This window comes from Triturus cristatus, chromosome 3_2 (assembly GCF_964204655.1).
Source record: "Triturus cristatus chromosome 3_2, aTriCri1.1, whole genome shotgun sequence".
NCBI classification, from domain to species: Eukaryota; Metazoa; Chordata; class Amphibia; order Caudata; family Salamandridae; genus Triturus; species Triturus cristatus.
This window is the reverse complement of record NC_140584.1, coordinates 812,307,523-812,325,230: the sequence shown is the minus strand read 5'-3', so window position 1 is coordinate 812,325,230 and position 17,708 is coordinate 812,307,523. Positions and strand designations below refer to the sequence as shown.

Sequence of the window (17,708 nt, the reverse complement as noted above, 5' to 3'; positions counted from 1 at the left end):
CTGAAACGCGTAAGGAGTTTTGTTATTGTCGGAGCTGAATCGCCGGTTTTATATTAAAAGGCTTTGAAAGCACTTTGCTGTTGAAGGCGCCATTGCATCAGGGCAACTTGTTTTTTGGATATATATATATATCACAGAAACCTCCTCCAAAGAAAGAGAAGAGGCCGCAATAGGGGAAACCATGGAGGCATCTTTATTCAAAATGGTACAGCAACGGCGAATGCATTTCGGCTAGGTAAGCCTTCCTCAGCGCCAGCAGTATTCAGGTGTGCACGCCATTGTTTATTTCAATGTCCTGCCACAAACGGATTGGTTGTGGTCCGCTCCACCCCAAAGCAGATGCATTAGCTCACCTGTTGCAGATCAAATGGTGCGTGTGGACTGCAAGTCCCAGAATGCTGTTTTATAACCAGGTAGGTATAGCGGGGGTAATCCAGTGATTATGCGGAAAGCAGGGTATCACGATGACGATAAAACCAATTTCCTGCTTGTAAAATACTTGAACTCAGGCGCCCCCTTGGGTTCCCAACTGCATCAACCCCCAGTTCAGGAATCCATTCGGCGGGGGCAAATCTGACAGTTCAGGTCGCCCAGCGTGGAGTTAATAACTCCAACACCGCCCTATCTCTTCACAAACACGGAGGTGGGCTTTGGTACATCCAATCCCTTGGAAAACGAAAAAATCTGCCACAGCAGAAGCCAGTGGGAACCAGGCTAACTTGACGATGCGGGGGCCTCTGATGCGCGTCTCTGACCACCGCGCTGAAATATCACAGAAACCTCCTCCAAAGAAAGAGAAGAGGCCGCAATAGGGGAAACCATGGAGGCATCTTTATTCAAAATGGTACAGCAACGGCGAATGCATTTCGGCTAGGTAAGCCTTCCTCAGCGCCAGCAGTATTCAGGAGGTGTGCACGCCATCTTTTATTTCAATGTCCTGCCACAAACGGATTGGTTGTGGTCCGCTCCACCCCAAAGCAGATGCCTTAGCTCACCTGTTGCAGATCAAATGGTGCGTGTGAACTGCAAGTCACAGAATGCTGTTTTATAACCAGGAAGGTATAAGGCAAACCAGAGGCCAATCAAGAAATTAAATGAGCACGCAGGGTTTCGGAGCTAAGCACGTCATTTTTCAAATGCTCACATGGCCTCTGAGGAAGATGGACTGAATCCATTGAAACGCGTTAGGCCAAAAAGGAAAAGACGGGAAGGGAAGCTGCCTGCTACAATTTAATAAAGAATGTTTTCTCACCTGTAAATGGAGTGCGGACTCAATTGCTGAGGCGAACTTTGGAAATATATATATATATATATATATATATATATAACAATATTTTGTACAACTATATTTATGACCGATATTTTTTTTCTGATATTTTTGTACTTGCCATTATAAGTATAGGATGTAGATATTTTTGACATCGATATTTTGGTCATGCTATTTTTGTATGGGGATATTTTGAGTGTCGATATTTTGTCAGTGTACCGAAAGGTAGACAGGGCTTTGTACCAAACATGTATGCCTCCTTGAGCCAGGCATAATGTTTAATGTTTTTTACTTTGCATGTGTGCTGTAATGTAAAACACGCATACAAAGTGAGAAATGTTTTAAACTATATTTAAGCATTGTATTTTGTACACTAAACATACACCATTGTACCTTTGTGCAAATAATGTTTGCATGGGTCAAGCTAGCCTAAAGTGTGCAAGTGTCTTTCATGCAATACAGCACAGCAACTTTGGTTGCCGTCCTGTGCTGCGTTGAGCCATTTCGAAGTAAATTTGGTCCTGGTTTGTATTAGATGTGTGTCTATCAGATCTAACAGTTTGTAAATAAGTGTCAATATTAAGAAGTAGGATAAAGATACCAAGTCCTTCACTTTCTTCATTCCCAGCACCTGGCTTTTGTCTTGGACAAGAGAGAGTCTGGTTCAGGTTGAGGTATTAGAAATGTTAGATTATTCTCCGGCTCGATTTATGAAAATTAGTTTAAATCATTCTCTATTCTTGATGTTACGTTCTGCGCTCTGTTGATTTCAAGCTGGGTTGGTTCCATGTAAGTACTAGTATCAATAACTAGGCTACTCAACTGAAACGTTAGGCCAAACCCAGAGCCAATGTTCTTTCTCGTCTCATGCTTTGTACTGGCTGAGAGAGTACAGGAACATTTGGACGATGTGTCTAAAGCCCCGCCATCCCCTTAAATAACTGGGACCCTCTGATCCTTGGAGGAAAACAAAGCTAGAAAGACACTGGAACTCTATTTGCATGATGTGGCGAAGGCCATCAACCCCAGGATTAGTTAGTAATAAGGAGGAGTATTGAACTCTTTTTGCACAGTTTAGACCTTAATTGCCCTTTGCGGTACTCTTTCATGTCATTCCGTGTCACTGACTGGCCCTGTGTGATATTTACCATGGTGGAAATGTGCTCTGTACATGTTCTACATATTATTAAGATAAAAAACATCCTATTCGAGTCCTACAAGAGATCATTTTTTCGCAGATTTCCTCAAAGCAATCTCTTCCTTCCACAGGAAATTTTAGAAACTACTTTTGTCTTTATCCACTTATCATACATTTGGAAACGTAGAAGACACTGACGCTGTAGGAGGCACCTTAGGGAGCAGTCTAGAATTTGCACCCTACACATTACATTTCAACAAGTAAAAAGCGTCCTATCCCCCCTACCAGCCTAGATGAGGCTCTCCAATACCCAAAGATTCACAGACAAGACACCACTGCAGAAAAATCTACAACTCAAACAAAAAGGATTATGTTACTTATCCTGTAAGCATCTTTTCTTGGCCTGTAGAGGTGTAGATTCACATGCTTTGCATACTCCTGCCATCTAGTGTAGGGTCTAGATGTTTGCAAGCTGTTTTTCTTCGAAGAAGTCTTTTCCAGTCACAAGGTAAGGTGACTGCACCTTTCGGTGATAGTGATGGGCATCGACTCCATAGTTAGATTGTTTTCTTTCCACTATCGGGTTTGGACGTGACGCATCTAGGACGGTAATCTCATTTCAGGCACAAACTCGTCTTGGTCCCCCAAACAAATTGACAATTTGGGGGTAATTTGCACCCCACACAGACGTTCATCCTTCTGATGAGCAGCAAATAACACCTGCCACAAATTGAGTGGGCACATTGTGAATGATGCAGGTTAATGGACCTTGAATAATAGAAAACAGGAAATGTGCATGTTGCTCCTCATTCAGAGGTCTGCAACTTCGATTCTGGTGCATATTTTGCTCTTGTTTGGTACCTAGCCAGTGAGCAAGGTGCACCCACATTTTGAAAGAGCCCCGACCCATGTAACTAAGGCCTCAAACTCTGAGTACTCATTAAAAAAGAATTACATATGCTAAAATTACATTTTTATGAGATGCATGATTTGTCAGTAACTGAGTCTCATTTGTCTTCAAAAAGTGTTTTTATTGTACAGTTTATTTGTTACAGGCCCTATGATTTTCTCATAAATGATTGGGACACTGAATGAAGAGGCAAGAAGACACTTTTACTCACCAAAGAAGTAAACAAACCATTTATGCACGTTTGTAACTTTCTTCTTTCTAGTTGTTTCTTTTCTTGAAAAAAATAAAGTCAATAAATATTAATTACCCCAACTTTTTCTAGCTCTAACAGCTGGTCCCCACTAAACATCAACACAGTAACATTAATAAACTAAAATTAAGACCGTCTTTTTCTCTACCTCTGTATATTTGTGCTTTGTCACATTAGCAGATTGTTCCAGTCTTTGTAGTCCACAGTAGTGTTCCATTGCTACAAAATGTAAACTATTACAGTAAAAAAAGTACTACATTCATAAGAACCATGTGCAAAGTGTCATCTCTCCATCTTCCTTACTGGTCAAATCATACATAACAATGAAAGGAGTAAATTTGTGTTGTTTTGGTGAGGAGACGGCATAGGTGTCCCATTGTCGACAGTAAACCATTCAGGGCACATGTGGTTGCAAAGAGTCTTCAAAACAATTTAATGAAGCGAGGCACCATATTGAAATTATAGCTTAAAAAGCAGCTTGACCCAACAGAGTATTAAACACAGTTTTAATATCTTACTTGTAAACTAATTCTTGAACTGAATGCATAATGCCTACATGTTATGTTTATCACTTTTAAAGCACCCTGGCCTTTCAAAAATAAAATATGCATATCACGCTGAAAGCCAACACTTATGGTAGTGCTGGAGTTTTCCTACTTTCATCTGACAGGAAAGATATTGTTTTTACTGTCAAGATAACTACAAATGTCCTATCAATAATAATTTGATAGTATTCTTATGATTTTACTTGAAGTATTCAGCTTATTACTCCCACATGAGAAGAGTCAATTAAAATAGCCTCCACCAAGTGCGAAATCAGATATTGAATTGGAAGCTAAAAAGGCAACTTAAATAAGTCATAGAATTTGTAATCTACATGAAGCAGGTAGGTCATGTTCAATGTTGCAAATATTTCACGTTACGCCACAATAAATATTTCATGGATATCTATAAATGTATAAAATGTAATTGTGTTAATCTAATAATGTGTAAGAAAATGATCACCAATTACTAAAAGTCTTCGGGCATGGAAACCGCTATTGATTGAAATATGAAAAATAGCCACACTCCCAAGTGGGTGTTATTCTACACATGTGAATCAATAAATGATACCCTAGATAGAAAAAATACTTGCTCACGTAGGTATATTGTAGAAGAAACAGCTTAGTGGAAAATTCCTCAATACTGTGACCATCGAGGAATAAGCGCTGCGAGCTTTTGAAAGTTAAGAAAATGAATGGGGAGGGGTTTATTAAATTGGTCATTATCAAAATATATTGTTTTTTTCCGAAAGCTAAGTTCATATTTTTTGATTTTTTTATTGTTAAGTACATGAGGCACATATCATGTCTCTATTCTAAACGTATTGTTTGAAATCATAAAGCCCTCATAAATATTACTAGGTAATAGTATCACTTGCTTTCAAGAGAAATACATGTTTGAAAACACATCCGTGTCTAATCTTTTTAATGTAATTCGATTTCTTTACCAACGTGTGCTTCTTAAATGCAATAAAAAAAAACATGAATATGTTTGCAATCATTTTTACTTAAATAATTAATTTCACCCAATTATTAATGGTATTTACCATACTCCTCTACGGAAGCTACCCCCTTTTAGGTCTCGGCTTTAGACAGTGCATGCGCTGTCTTGAAAGAGACATGTTACATATACTTTGTGGGCTTCAGCCAGCCCACAGACTTCCAATTTGCTGGCACCATCGTCACTCAACTATTCTTTCTCCCAATTTGTCCATGGCATGCATGCGTCATGCTTCTTCCTGTGTTTAGCCCTTCCCAGGGCATGGACCAATTACTACTGTCCATCCACTGCTCCAATTTAATAATCATTTTAGTAACTTCCTTTTTATTTAAGAGCCCTTGTCAGGCATGCTTGTGTTTTCATTTGCTTCGAGTGTAGTTGTTAAGTCGAGGTGTAAATCATGTTCTTGTCTCTTCACATTTGCTGAGCATTCAGAAATGAGATTAAATGTCAGACGCTGTTTTCACAGGGCGCCTGTTCCATGCCCCAACCCCCTCACTCATTGATGCTTGACATGTTCCCCCAACCCCACCTCATCGCTGCATGCCTCCTCCGTCCATCATTGTGCTGACCCAGCGGGTTTGGTGCCGCCATACTCAGAAGAGGTGATGTGAGCTTTAGAGTTGGACTGCTCGCCGTCCTCGCGTCCACCCATGCTATGCACGTGCCTGGCGCAAACAAGTAGTCCAGTTTTGGTTTATTTTGGGCAGGACATTACAGCTCTTTACATGAGCACCCGAGTACATTACACAAGTTCAGATTCACTTTTTTTGGAACAGGGCGATAAACTGATTTGCCAATAATCAAAGGCTGTTGCCAGGGCTCAAATCTGGTTCCGCAGTTCCAAAGTCGTCTGCTCTGGTGTTAGGTCACAACTCCTTTGTGACCCAACCACTGTGAACTCAGTGAATAGCGTGTCTGTTGGCACGCTGAATTTCCACAGGGCAGGCTAGTCTGACCAGACTCCTTCCCGCAGCGTTCCGTAGCGCAGTTTACCACCTGGGCCGTACATCCTTGTGTTGTACGTCACTTCCTGTGGTCCTTCAGCTTCCCTTCCTGTCCCTGTGTCTCAGGAGCTCAGTTATTCGTACTGGCTGAGCCAGCAGTTGTTACTTGTTCCCTTTACTGTGTGCACATTGTGTGCGCAAGGCTCAACGTCTGGAGCTGACACCTGGATAATCTGGCTCTAAACTTTTAACCTCCAATCCTGCTTCTCTGCCGCCACCTGGTGCTATGAATGTGGTGAAAGACTAACCTGAAGACAGATCTGCCTTCAGGCTCCGCACCACATCGCCCTTCCTCTAAATAACATGATATTTAGCGTGGCTTGTGTCACTAAAGGCCTCTTGAAGGGCAGGGTAAAGACCAGTTTCTACGGTTAAATAGCCACTTCATAAAACATGGCTAAAAGACAATAACATTGACAACGCCAATAAATCTCATATGTCCAAGACCTATTGGCTTTGCCAATGCTTGTTTTCACAGCCATCAGGACATTGCACTTTGAAAAGAGATATTGCTATACTATAAAAGCAATAAGAAAATAAAACCCGTACTGTTCGATAGTGCATAAAGAAAACTTTATCAAAAGAAATCCATTTGTGTGAGTGCAGTCCAGAACTAAACATTTTGCACAGGAACCACTTCATTCATCAATGTGGTGTTTATCAGGCGTTACTTGTGTTATTTGCATTTAATTTAATCTCTGATCAACATTTCCTCGGATATTGCACTTGTATATTCTTTGATGAAGTTATAACCCCTCTAGCAGTGCTTACTATGTTTAAACAAAGTTAAATAAAAAGTGCTAGGGCTCAAACCTTTTTAAGATGGTGCAAAAGCCTACGCCTGGCCTGCAAATTGTCTGACCTAGAATAGGTGCAGGAAGAGTCAACATGCGCAAACCTGTGTGCACCTAGAATCAGGTAAGCAATAACAGATACATTGGCATGAACACGCAACGTTCTTTCACTTAACTACACCACTGCACAAATGCAGAGTACAGCCGCTAGAAAAATCCATGAATCAAGAGCAAAATCTGAGATTTAGCCAGTTAAGGTAGCCTGTAAATCACCAGCCCACCTTGTGATTAATCTGTCTGTGATCTATGGTGGTGCAGGCTGTGGATGTTGTTTCTCGATATGTAGGTGGCAAGTCCTGAGGCTTTCAGAGCAGTAGGGGCCTTCTGCGGGCACCTTCCTCGCGCACCCAGCTACTTTCATGGGTGAGCCTAGAGCTGGCAGGCAGCACAGGAGAGACCAGGGCATATATGCAAGAGCAGGGGAGGCAACTGAGAAGTACACTGCACGCATTAATAGTCCACCCCAGCTAATCCTGCCCAGCCGACTTTGTCAGCCAAAGGGAGGCTGTGTAGGTAGGCCATGGCAACAGTCTGTATTCATATGAAGCCCTGGTGGTATGATCATGACCTTGACAATGTCAGTGATGGCAGGAGTCCAGCAGGTCCATCATACAATATCAAATCAAATGAATAAGTCATGCTGTAATTCTGTGATTGAATGGATGTACCCGTCGATGGATGATCTTTTTATCTACTCTGACAATAAAGTAGAGTGCCATTACCCAACACAGGCAAAGACCAACACAAAGTAAGCCCAGTCCTTGAGATGCTCCTGTTGTAAATTACTGCAGAACAGAACATGTTAATTTAGGTAATAATGGATACTATCAAACTGGGCAATACTAAGCCTGATAACACCCGCACTACAAATCTAAATAAAATGCAGTAACAAGCACCACACAAAAGCATAAATTATTATTTATTGTTTCTTTTGCATCTTTCCTGGGTCAACGACCATTGAAAGACTACTCTGGTGCCGATTCCGATCTGGGTCGGAAGGGCACCGAACGCGATCCGGCCGGTAAAACTACAAGCCGTACGCGTGTTTTCCAGCCGACACGTACAGCTGTACAAGCGAGCAAGTACGATGCGAGCTACATGAGATTCACTGACCGAGTCGTTTCCCGGTCCGAACCGCTCCGTACGTCTCGGTCGGAAGCTAACCGTGGCGTGCAATGCATGCGATTAACAACCGAGCCAGTACGATGCACGCGTCGGACAGCCTGTGTGAGCCGGAGTGTCTGGCTCGCAAAAGCTCCCGGAGTCAGACTTTGGGGGTCCGCGTTGGACCCCCTGACACCCGTAACCCTACGACTCGGACACAGGGGGAGACCTATGGGTCTCCCCAACACAGGCATGTACGGTGCGGATGGCTACGACGCGTACCCACTGTAGGGGGCGCACTTGTTCGAAATGTACCCATTCAGTCAATGGGAGCGCATGTACGCGTCGTACAACTGGCTCCCATTGACTTCTATGGGAGTCCGACCGAACCGAGTCCGACAGCATACGTGCGCATCGTACTCGCTCGGTCGGACTGTAGTGGTCCGGCTCGGTCGGAAAACACTCCGGATCCGACTCGGTCGGAGTGCTTTCCGACCCGGATCGGAATCGGCCCCTCTGTGTCGTTAAGGACCCAAATTTGCATAACAAAAGATTGCATTCTGGGAGTTGTGTTCCTGGTCACCATCAGGTTAACCAATTGGACTAACACATCTAATTATAATGATTTGAAAAAGAAAACCCAATCAGAAATAGAATATTTTCTCGTCAGTATAATGCTAGCCAGTCTAAAACTCCATGCATAATTTTTTTTATCTTTCTGTATTTGTTTCAACCAGTAGCGGTCCGTGGAGGGAGTTCGGTGGGGCAGTGAGGTGGGGCGGGGGAGGGGCAGGGTGGGGAAATGTAAACACCGGAATATGGATGAACGGAGGTAAGTACACATTTAAATAAATAAAACAAATTCCTTTGCGCGCGCTGCATCGCATTTTGCGATGCAGCGCGCGCAACAAAATTAGTTTTATTCATTTAAAGGTGCACTTACCTCCGTTCATCAATATTCCGGTGTTTACATTTCACCACCCTGCCCCTCCCCCGCCCCGCCTCACTGCCCCACCGAACTCCCTCCACGGACCGCTACTGGTTTCAACGGATAAACACCTCTGATTAACTGTGTTTTTATATTCTGGTTTAAGTGCCTAAGAATGGCCGTTTAAGAACGGAAGTTTCCCCTTTTTGAGTCCACTTTATGATGGACAAGTTAAGGGATGTCCGTTTCTATGAGGTCGTAATGCTACTCATATCAGCCCCGGAGCTTGTAAGCCAAAGAAAACTAAACTCCAGAAGTGTTGCTAAATATATATGACATGAACTGTGCCGCAAAACGTAAACGTTCACTTTCTCCATAGTCTCAGGGTCACTGGGTCAAATGGTTTTCTCTATGCCTAGAAGGCAACATTTTTGACACACATATCCCACGGCTTATATTTACCTTTCGGGGAAAAAAACTTGGTGTAAAAATGTAATGAAAAACAACCAGTTTAAAATTCCGCTACCACAATTCTTGAGATACTCAAAAATAAACATCACTTTCAGCTCTTTACGTGTTGCAACGGTGACTTCACTTATTGCTGAAATTGGCGCACCGTAATTCTTTGCCACCTAGTATTGAATATACATGCTATGTCCAGCCAAAACTCAATGTTTTTGTGAAAGCAATCTCTTGTTTAGTTGACATGAAATGAACAAAGGTTTTGCCTCACACCCTGCTGGCAACAGTTCATTTTCACCAACAAATCACTGCCATATAAATGGTTGCTTCTACGAGTGGGTGAGTATTTTTCTGTCCACGGTATGCAGACGCAATTCAAAAGACTTATCCTATTTTTCCTTCTGCACCCACTGATAACTAAAAATCACAGCAATATCTTGAACATATCCAGTGTATGACTTGAGGGTTAAGTACTAACGGAAGGCGTCATAATTAAGAAAATATTGCATTTGAGGCAGGACACTCCACAAGCAATAATGAGACTAGAACTGGCTTAAACTTCTTCTGCTGTGATAAACAGGGTGCACTCTTCTAAAGTGCATTTTTTTAAATTTGATAGTAAAGAGAATTGAAGTCGTGTTTCAGTTAAAACTCAGTTCCTTCTTTATCAGGACATGTGCAGAGTATTTTACACTGTCTGTGGTGACTACATGACGGGCCCGTCAACAGTGTTATTTTACAACATCTATAATATTTTAATTATTTTTAGCTATGGAATTGTTGTATTCTATTGAAATAGTTAATTACTTGTGATTTTAGTTGCTTTTCTAGTAATTTTTCTATTTTTCAGTTTATACCTGAAAAAGAAACCTAACCATTCAAAATAGCCGTTAAAAGCCCACGCCTTCGTGAACCGCTTGGCAGTTCAAGGGAGACACTGCCGGCTAAAATACTAAGTGTTTTTCCAGTGTTTGGGCGGAGTCCGTTCTTTTTTTCGAGCCAGGTCACGGAGCCGATTTTGTCAGTTTTTCTTGCAGAACCCCATTATAAAGGTGAACCAGAACAAAAAAATGGATTCCCTTTTTTCACATTTTGGTGAAAATGTTCAGTTACCCCAGTTCCTTCTGTGAGAATAAAGACTAGATTGATGCACAGCCACAGGCTGACAACGGATTTTCCAAAGGTACTGCTGTGTGAACTGCAAAATTAAGGCTCATGCATCTTCAGGATAGTCATCTTATGGGGCAAGCAAATTAGGGTTGCAATAGGGATTAACGCCAGGGGAGTTAATACTGCTGCTACTGCCACACCTAACGTTGGCCATGCCATCTTAACTCCTTCACTCTCATGGTGAAAAATGAACTCTCCACAGAGGCCGCAGAACAAAATGTCAACGTTTCTACAAAGATGCACTGAAGGGTCGAAACCAGTGCTGTAACTCAGCCTGAGCCTCTTGGACTCTGTTGAAATACTTGCAGCTCAAGGGGCTGTCCTGTTTGGTCCATAGAGAATCAACCAAAAGTTTTTTCTTTACTTCTAGAATCCAGGGAGAAGTTACTACTCTTTGAGGGACAATTGGTTCGTTGTCAGGTGGACAGCCTATCTCCAGATAATCTCCTTTATGTCTCCCTCCCGTTCCGCTCATGAACATTGTAGCAACTCAGGGCAGAAAATGATAGGCCATGTATTAGCCAGACACGTTTCTTCCTGGTTCAGCAAACATCTCACTTTTCCCCTCAATCCTTATATCATAGATCCTTAAGTAGGCAGCCGTAGTTACAGATTACAGTTACTGGAAAGCTTCAATATGGACATTAATCCTATTGCCATGTTTGTACATTAGGAGTATTGTGAATGGCTTTTTGCTAATACCTGACTGGTGTGTTGTGGAGTGGCAAGACTGGTTCACAGACTATTGAGACAATTGCAAGCTTTGGAGAAAATGTCGATGATCAGGCTGTTACTAAGGAGTGTGCATTGTGTTGTATTTTAGTGTTAATGGGAAGCCAAAACTATTCCAAAAGTCTAAATTAGAATACATGCACAAAGTCCTACTGCACTGAGGTGGGAAACATAAAAAGGATTAATTTGTTCCGCCAGTTCTTTACTATGGTAATTTCATAATTGCTGTGTGTGCTTGCCTTAGAACAAACTACTAATGCCAAAAGAGGAATATTTTCATGAATGAAATCTGCAAGTCTGGCAAACTGGCAGCAATCCAGAGATGCAGATTACTATCCTGGTTGCTGATGATGGTACTGATAAATAGTCTGTGCATGTAGGCTATCAATATGTCTTCCTTGATTTTGCTAATAGCTTAGAGATAATTTGCTATTCCTATTGGTGTTGAGATTTAGAACTGAAGGGAGAGTTAGTGTGAACTTTGAAAGATGGACCATGGTCCAGAAAAGGAGGAGGGGTAAGGTATATAGTGGAACAGTTGGAAAAATTATTATTCTTAACTGCCATTTTTATAATTGCCAAGATAGTTTTAAACAGTGGTTATTGTGCTTTTCCTCTTCAAGCACACATTAACCCCTTCGACGCTCATGACGGAACGGTTCCGTCATGAGCGTCGGTTGAGCTGTGCTCATGACGGAACCGTTCCGTCATGACCACGCCCGCGCAGGTAACGGTCAGCACAGCGGGGGAATCCGCCCCGCATGGAAGGGGTTAAGAAATGAGATACCCTACCAGCAACCAAGATAAGGCTGTGGGTACCCATACTTAAATTTCTCCACCATAGATTGTCACAAGAATTTTTAAATGTTGGGGTACTCCTGTGACTCCAGTAGGATGCAATACTATTATAAAAATTATACTGAATACTGAAATGATGTTTAAAAAAACCCCAAAACAAAACAGATACATAATGCTATTTAAGCAAAATGCATTAACGCCCAAACTACATGTGAAATTTGCTGCTGTCCCTTTAGGGCCACCAGTGTCTCAACTCTCCCGCATCCATAGTCCTATGCAACAGTCGTGTCACAGCCTTCCATTCTTTGCTGAACCAGAGAGGAACTCAGGACATTCAGACTCTAAATTTGGGCCGAAGGGGGAAGAGAGGAGACTCAAAACTTGTATATAAATAGGCACTATCAAGACAGTAATTTTGGGAATAGCTCCACCACACTGCTTACATTTGCTGAAAGAGAAAGGAAACAAACAAGGGACACCTCATCAGGACCGTTGCTTTCTATGGAAAACCCCACCCTTGTGGGTTCCTGTCAAGTGGCCACCATTGCCATTAATCATGTCCCTGTCACGTCAAAGCCATCATCATCAATGACACAATTGTTCTTGAAATAGCCATCAACACAACCCTCGGTGCTCAGACTATTGTTGACAGCACCCTCAATGGTCAGTAGGTAATCACCATCAAAATCATCTTTAACATAAGAGATAATGGTTGTTGAGACATAAGGTGTCAAGTTACTCAAGGCTGAGAAACAATTAGATTTCAAGAAGACAGTTGCCCCCGAATGCCAGAAACCCCTTACCATACATTGTTGCGCCTGCTTCTAACTGAAGTGAGCTCTTCGTTTCTTGTGCAGTGGGTTCCAGGTTCTGTATTCTATATGGGAATGTTTACTATTGAATCTTGGAGAGCAGTTGTTGGCTGGGGAGTGCTGCGGTAGCAGCGCCTCAGGGTGACTCCATTGTAACTTGGATCACTTGCCAGCAAATCAGTTACAACTAAAGGATTTCGCTTTGCTGCAGACACTGTAATACAAGCTGCACTCTGTACAAAAAAAGATATCGGATGCTTCAGAGGACAGAAGATACCTAAGGGCTCGATCTAGGTCTGAAGGCTACTTTGTTTATGTTCCCTCGAACATTGCAGGTAGAGCAGAATGATGCAGTCACTGCATTATTTTCCAATACCCACAGTGCGGCTCACTGGCCAAAGATGAAGTCATCAACTTGATCCGAATCCTTGAAAAATATTGTGAACGTAGATGGAGGGGGAAGGGGTAGTCTGTTCCAGTTGAGAATCACCATGGTTAGTAACCTAATCTGAAAAATGTTTTCCTGCAACCTTCCTCTAGGGTTTGAAGGTAATGAACAATTAAATATATCACAGGGAAGATTTATCACGAAAACAACTGATTGAATGAAAGATGCACTTCACAGACTTTGTAAACGAGTACTTTCTTAATCTGAAAACTACTAGCAGCATCCTTCGACAACAAACGACCATCCCTGGTGTAATAAGAATACATGAACTCGGCTTGCTGCAGAAGAAAAAAATAACGCAGATACTGAAACCAACATGTAAGCAGCGTAGAATACAGGCGGTTAATGCCAAACATTCATAACGATATGACATTCCGTCCTTCTGCAGTTCCATCCGGCTTTTCCCAACGTTATTCTTCCCTTCTCTTTGGGAAACTCGGAGTTGTCAGTTCTTCACATTTCAAACTGAAATATGGCAATTTTTAAAATAACAATATAAACTATCTTTCAAATAGCTTTGAGCTGTGTGATTCACGTGCCAGCACATTTACAGTTCAGATCTACTTCCAAATCCTTAGCATACTAAATATTGGAAGTTGACAGTTACCGCAACTTGACTAGAGAAATATATTTTCTTGGCCCTTTCTGTGCATTCATCGAATAAAACCAATGAAATATAGGTATGAAGATGTTTTGCTGCACACATAGGTGCTATAGCACATACAGAGTTGGGTTCCTAAACATACATGATGGTGGAACGATATGTAAACCAATATATTTTACTCGGAACTATCACGTAGCTGGGACGTATAATTGAGATAGAAAGAAAGAGAAGGATGGCGCTTCCCCACTCCATGGTTTTTACCTGCCCAGTACTGGATGTGTCTTGATGAATATTTACTGCTCGAGACAAATCTGCCAGGGCAGATTGCTGCTTATCTCATTACATGGTTAGAGTGAACCCTTTGCCTATTGAAACACTCCTCTTCTGTTGTTCACTTGGCACTGCCTTCTGTGTTCTGAAAATGTATGTTCTACCATTCTGACTGGCGGGAGGTTCACTGGAGGGTCATGGGATATGTTCTGAGCCCTGTGCTGAAAAGTGCTCTTGGGGGAAATTCTCATTAGTGTGCCTTGCAATCATTGTTAAATATATAAAAAAAGGATCTTAAAGACAAGCCTCATTTGTCTGGATTGATAAACACACTCACTCATTCAAGGCCCTAATGCAGCATGACACTCTGCTAATTCACATTATATAGGACAATATTAAAAGTCTAACACAGTTGTATTAAATTCTCATCAAAGGCTGATAACAGGCAGACATAACTGACCAGAGCTGTCTGCGTTAGCGTCATCAAAAGTGTTTAGTGCCCGTGACCTCAAGTTGAGTAACTCATTGCCTCTTACTTGAGAGCAACGTCTGGCCACCCTCAGTAACAATGCCATTTAAAGAAGAAGGATCAAAAGGGAGCGAGTGGACAAGCACTCAAGGTAGTAACAGAAGGAGCACGACGACCTTAGGGCAGGGGAGCGTGTGGAATGACCTTTCATGAAACAAGAACCAGTGAAAACGTACAGCAAAAGCCTTCCTGCTATGTGTTGGTGTTGTGGAGGTGCCTTCACATGGCTTTCTGTCTGCTTTCACTTCCTACAGGTGCAAGTGGAATGAAAAGTTCAACACAGACAGCTGTCTATTAAAACGAGGAGTAACTTATGTTGTACAATGTAAGCTTCTCGCTGCAATCATTAAAAACAAAACTTTACTCCAAGGCCGTGCCAGTGATGCAGATGTGTAGTAAGATGTTGTCGTCGAAGGAGACGTCAGCTAGGCGCTGAGGAGGTCATCATCTGAACGCCCAATGGCATCTGGGTTCGAAAGTGGATCCAGGTCTGCAAACAGATCAAACCACGCCGACATGTCCTGCTCGCCGCTCTTCGTGGCTAAAGGGAGGAAGGCAGAGAAGCAGGGTCACTGGTTTGCACACCACATTCTTGGCATTGTTATCCTTTTCTGACCAGCAACCACTACATACAGAGTCTGATGTCTCACTGAGCCACTTACAAAAGAAAAGGGTGCAGCCTACATCAGAGGCACGATGATCCAACACACTACAGACATAGTCTCAGTGACATACCGATAGCAGTGTTACCGAAAACTGTAAGTAGTCACCCTATCTAAAGTCTGTAGTCATTTCAGGAATTTGCTAATAAAAAAACCTCACAATTAGTTATTGAACACTGGTTTCTGAATCTAGTTATTAACTGCTATGACGTACCAACAGTGGAAGTCAAAGAATGTTTCTCACGGCTGCTATGTCCTATGGAAAGCGCTGGCTGCCCCTGTGTCCGCCCACCTCACCCAGGTCTCCGGAGACCGAAGCGCAGAGGGAATGGCAGCTGGTAGCCTCAACCATCTTCCTATACCTCTCTGGAGTCTCCACAGATCCGACGAAGGCAGGAGAATGCAGGCAGCAATCATCCTCCACCAAATGCCACGTTCCCCGTCAGTCACAAGTCTCTGCTGACTCACGCACACACAACAGAGGATTGCGTAGACACATCTCTCGGGTGCACATAGAGCAAAGAGCAAGGCTTTGACGGGGAGCGAAATACAGGGGGGATGGAGGTTGGTTGCAGGATGCTGGGTATTTTTTATATTTGGACAAGAGAGGGTATTGTGGGTGGGATGGCAAGACACTAGTTTTTTATTTGGATGGGGGTTAACTGGTGAGGTTGGAGGGGGCTTTTGACACACAACCAGGTAAGTTTAAAAACAAGCATTTGTAATGCAATCGGTCTCGCCTTTAGGACCTTATATATATTAAGCTATGCAGAACATTAGCCTGGGTGCTGAAACATCAACTGTTCAATAACATGGAGGGAAAGTAAGCACCAAACTGCGTGACACGCCAGGTATGGGAACACATTGAGAGAAATGATGCCTTTCAGTGGGAAATGGTATAGTCCAAAGCTCTGTTTTTAATATAAAATCACTGAAAATACAAGATTTGAAAACGATATTATTGTCTATGGGTGCTCGTGGAAGACAATTTCTATGGACTGGAATCTAGAGAATGCTAAAGTGATTATGGTATTTTACTGACGTCTGCTAGACGTTTTCGATCAAGAAAATTAAATAGAGGCAGTTGCCAGAAAAATAAAAAAAGAAAGTCCCTTAGCAGAAAGCAAATCTGGTATTTTACTGAACTCTGCTGGTCGTTTTCTATCAAGACATTTAAATAGAGGCAGTTGAACAGAAAGAAAAAAGTCCCTAAGCGGGAGCAGACAAGTCCTAGGGTTGATTCTTCAGAGCCCACAAAGTACATACACATGTAAGTATATACTAAAGTATATACAAGAGGTCTCGAATGCTTGACCTAAAAAGAGCCTGCAAGAGTGAGATAGACAGGATGTGCTGGCTGGTGGAAGAAAGAAAGAGGCACGAGTTGGAACCTGGGAGCGAGGCAGGGTGTGTACATACAAACATGCAACCGGGGAACATTTTTGCTTAAGTTTCTAATCCACTGTGGCAGGGACTGATCAATAAAAATGCGCGTGGTGGCCCTTCATCCTCCCTCCCATTCGATAAAGAAAACGCGGAACAAAAACATAGCCCCAAACTAAAGGTTTGTTCCTGCGTAAAATCGAAGCCGCAACCAGTTGTATAGATGACCCTAACTGAATTAAAAAAAAGAAAAAAACATACTACCTCGCCCATTTATTTAAGAAAAATAATGGTCAACCGCATACTTCCCGCTGTAGGCAGATAGCGCATAAACAAACTCCGAAAGCCTTTGCAAATTAAGCTTAAGGTCTATTTAACATTAGGGCAGTTTTTAATAGTGCAGAACCTGCGCTAGCAAGCACACCCTGTGCAGAAACGCCGGCTTCCGCCTGCACAGTGCACGCAGGAGGGCTAGTATGAATGGAAAATAAGCTTGGGTGTGGCAGCAGAGATTTGAAAATCATCAGGTAAGTGCGCTTTTGAAAAGGTACCAGCAAGCCATGAATTCGGAAAACAGAAAAGTATTTAGCACCGGAAAAAAAAGACAAGCGGCACCAATTACCACCCTCGTGTAAACTACTCGACCGAGTAGCCATTTCATGTTTTCATAAACAAAGAACCCCCCCTCTCCCCCCACGACCCTTCCCACCTGAAGTGTGCGTGACCAGGATATTGCAGGTTCCATAAAAGTTCATTATCATATGAAAAGCATAAATGTCGAGCAAATTGTCAATGTGACTTGTAATGATGAAAACACATTCCTTCCATTCATGCGTCA

General features: G+C 42.4%; 1 protein-coding gene across 3 annotated transcripts in view; it reads right to left on the bottom strand.

The window, feature by feature from the left end:
- Positions 1–12,230: 12,230 nt before the first annotated feature.
- ICA1L (islet cell autoantigen 1 like) overlaps positions 12,231–17,708 on the bottom strand; it is a 388,686-nt gene continuing 383,208 nt past the window's right edge. The window contains exon 13 of one of the 3 annotated variants that reach the window (XM_085648962.1): positions 12,231–15,366. In XM_085648962.1, coding sequence (XP_085505088.1) covers positions 15,251–15,366 — 116 coding nt within the window. In that variant the 3' untranslated portion in view covers positions 12,231–15,250. The remainder of the gene's footprint in view (positions 15,367–17,708) is intronic. The other 2 variants (XM_085648961.1, XM_085648963.1) reach the window with 2 other exon arrangements.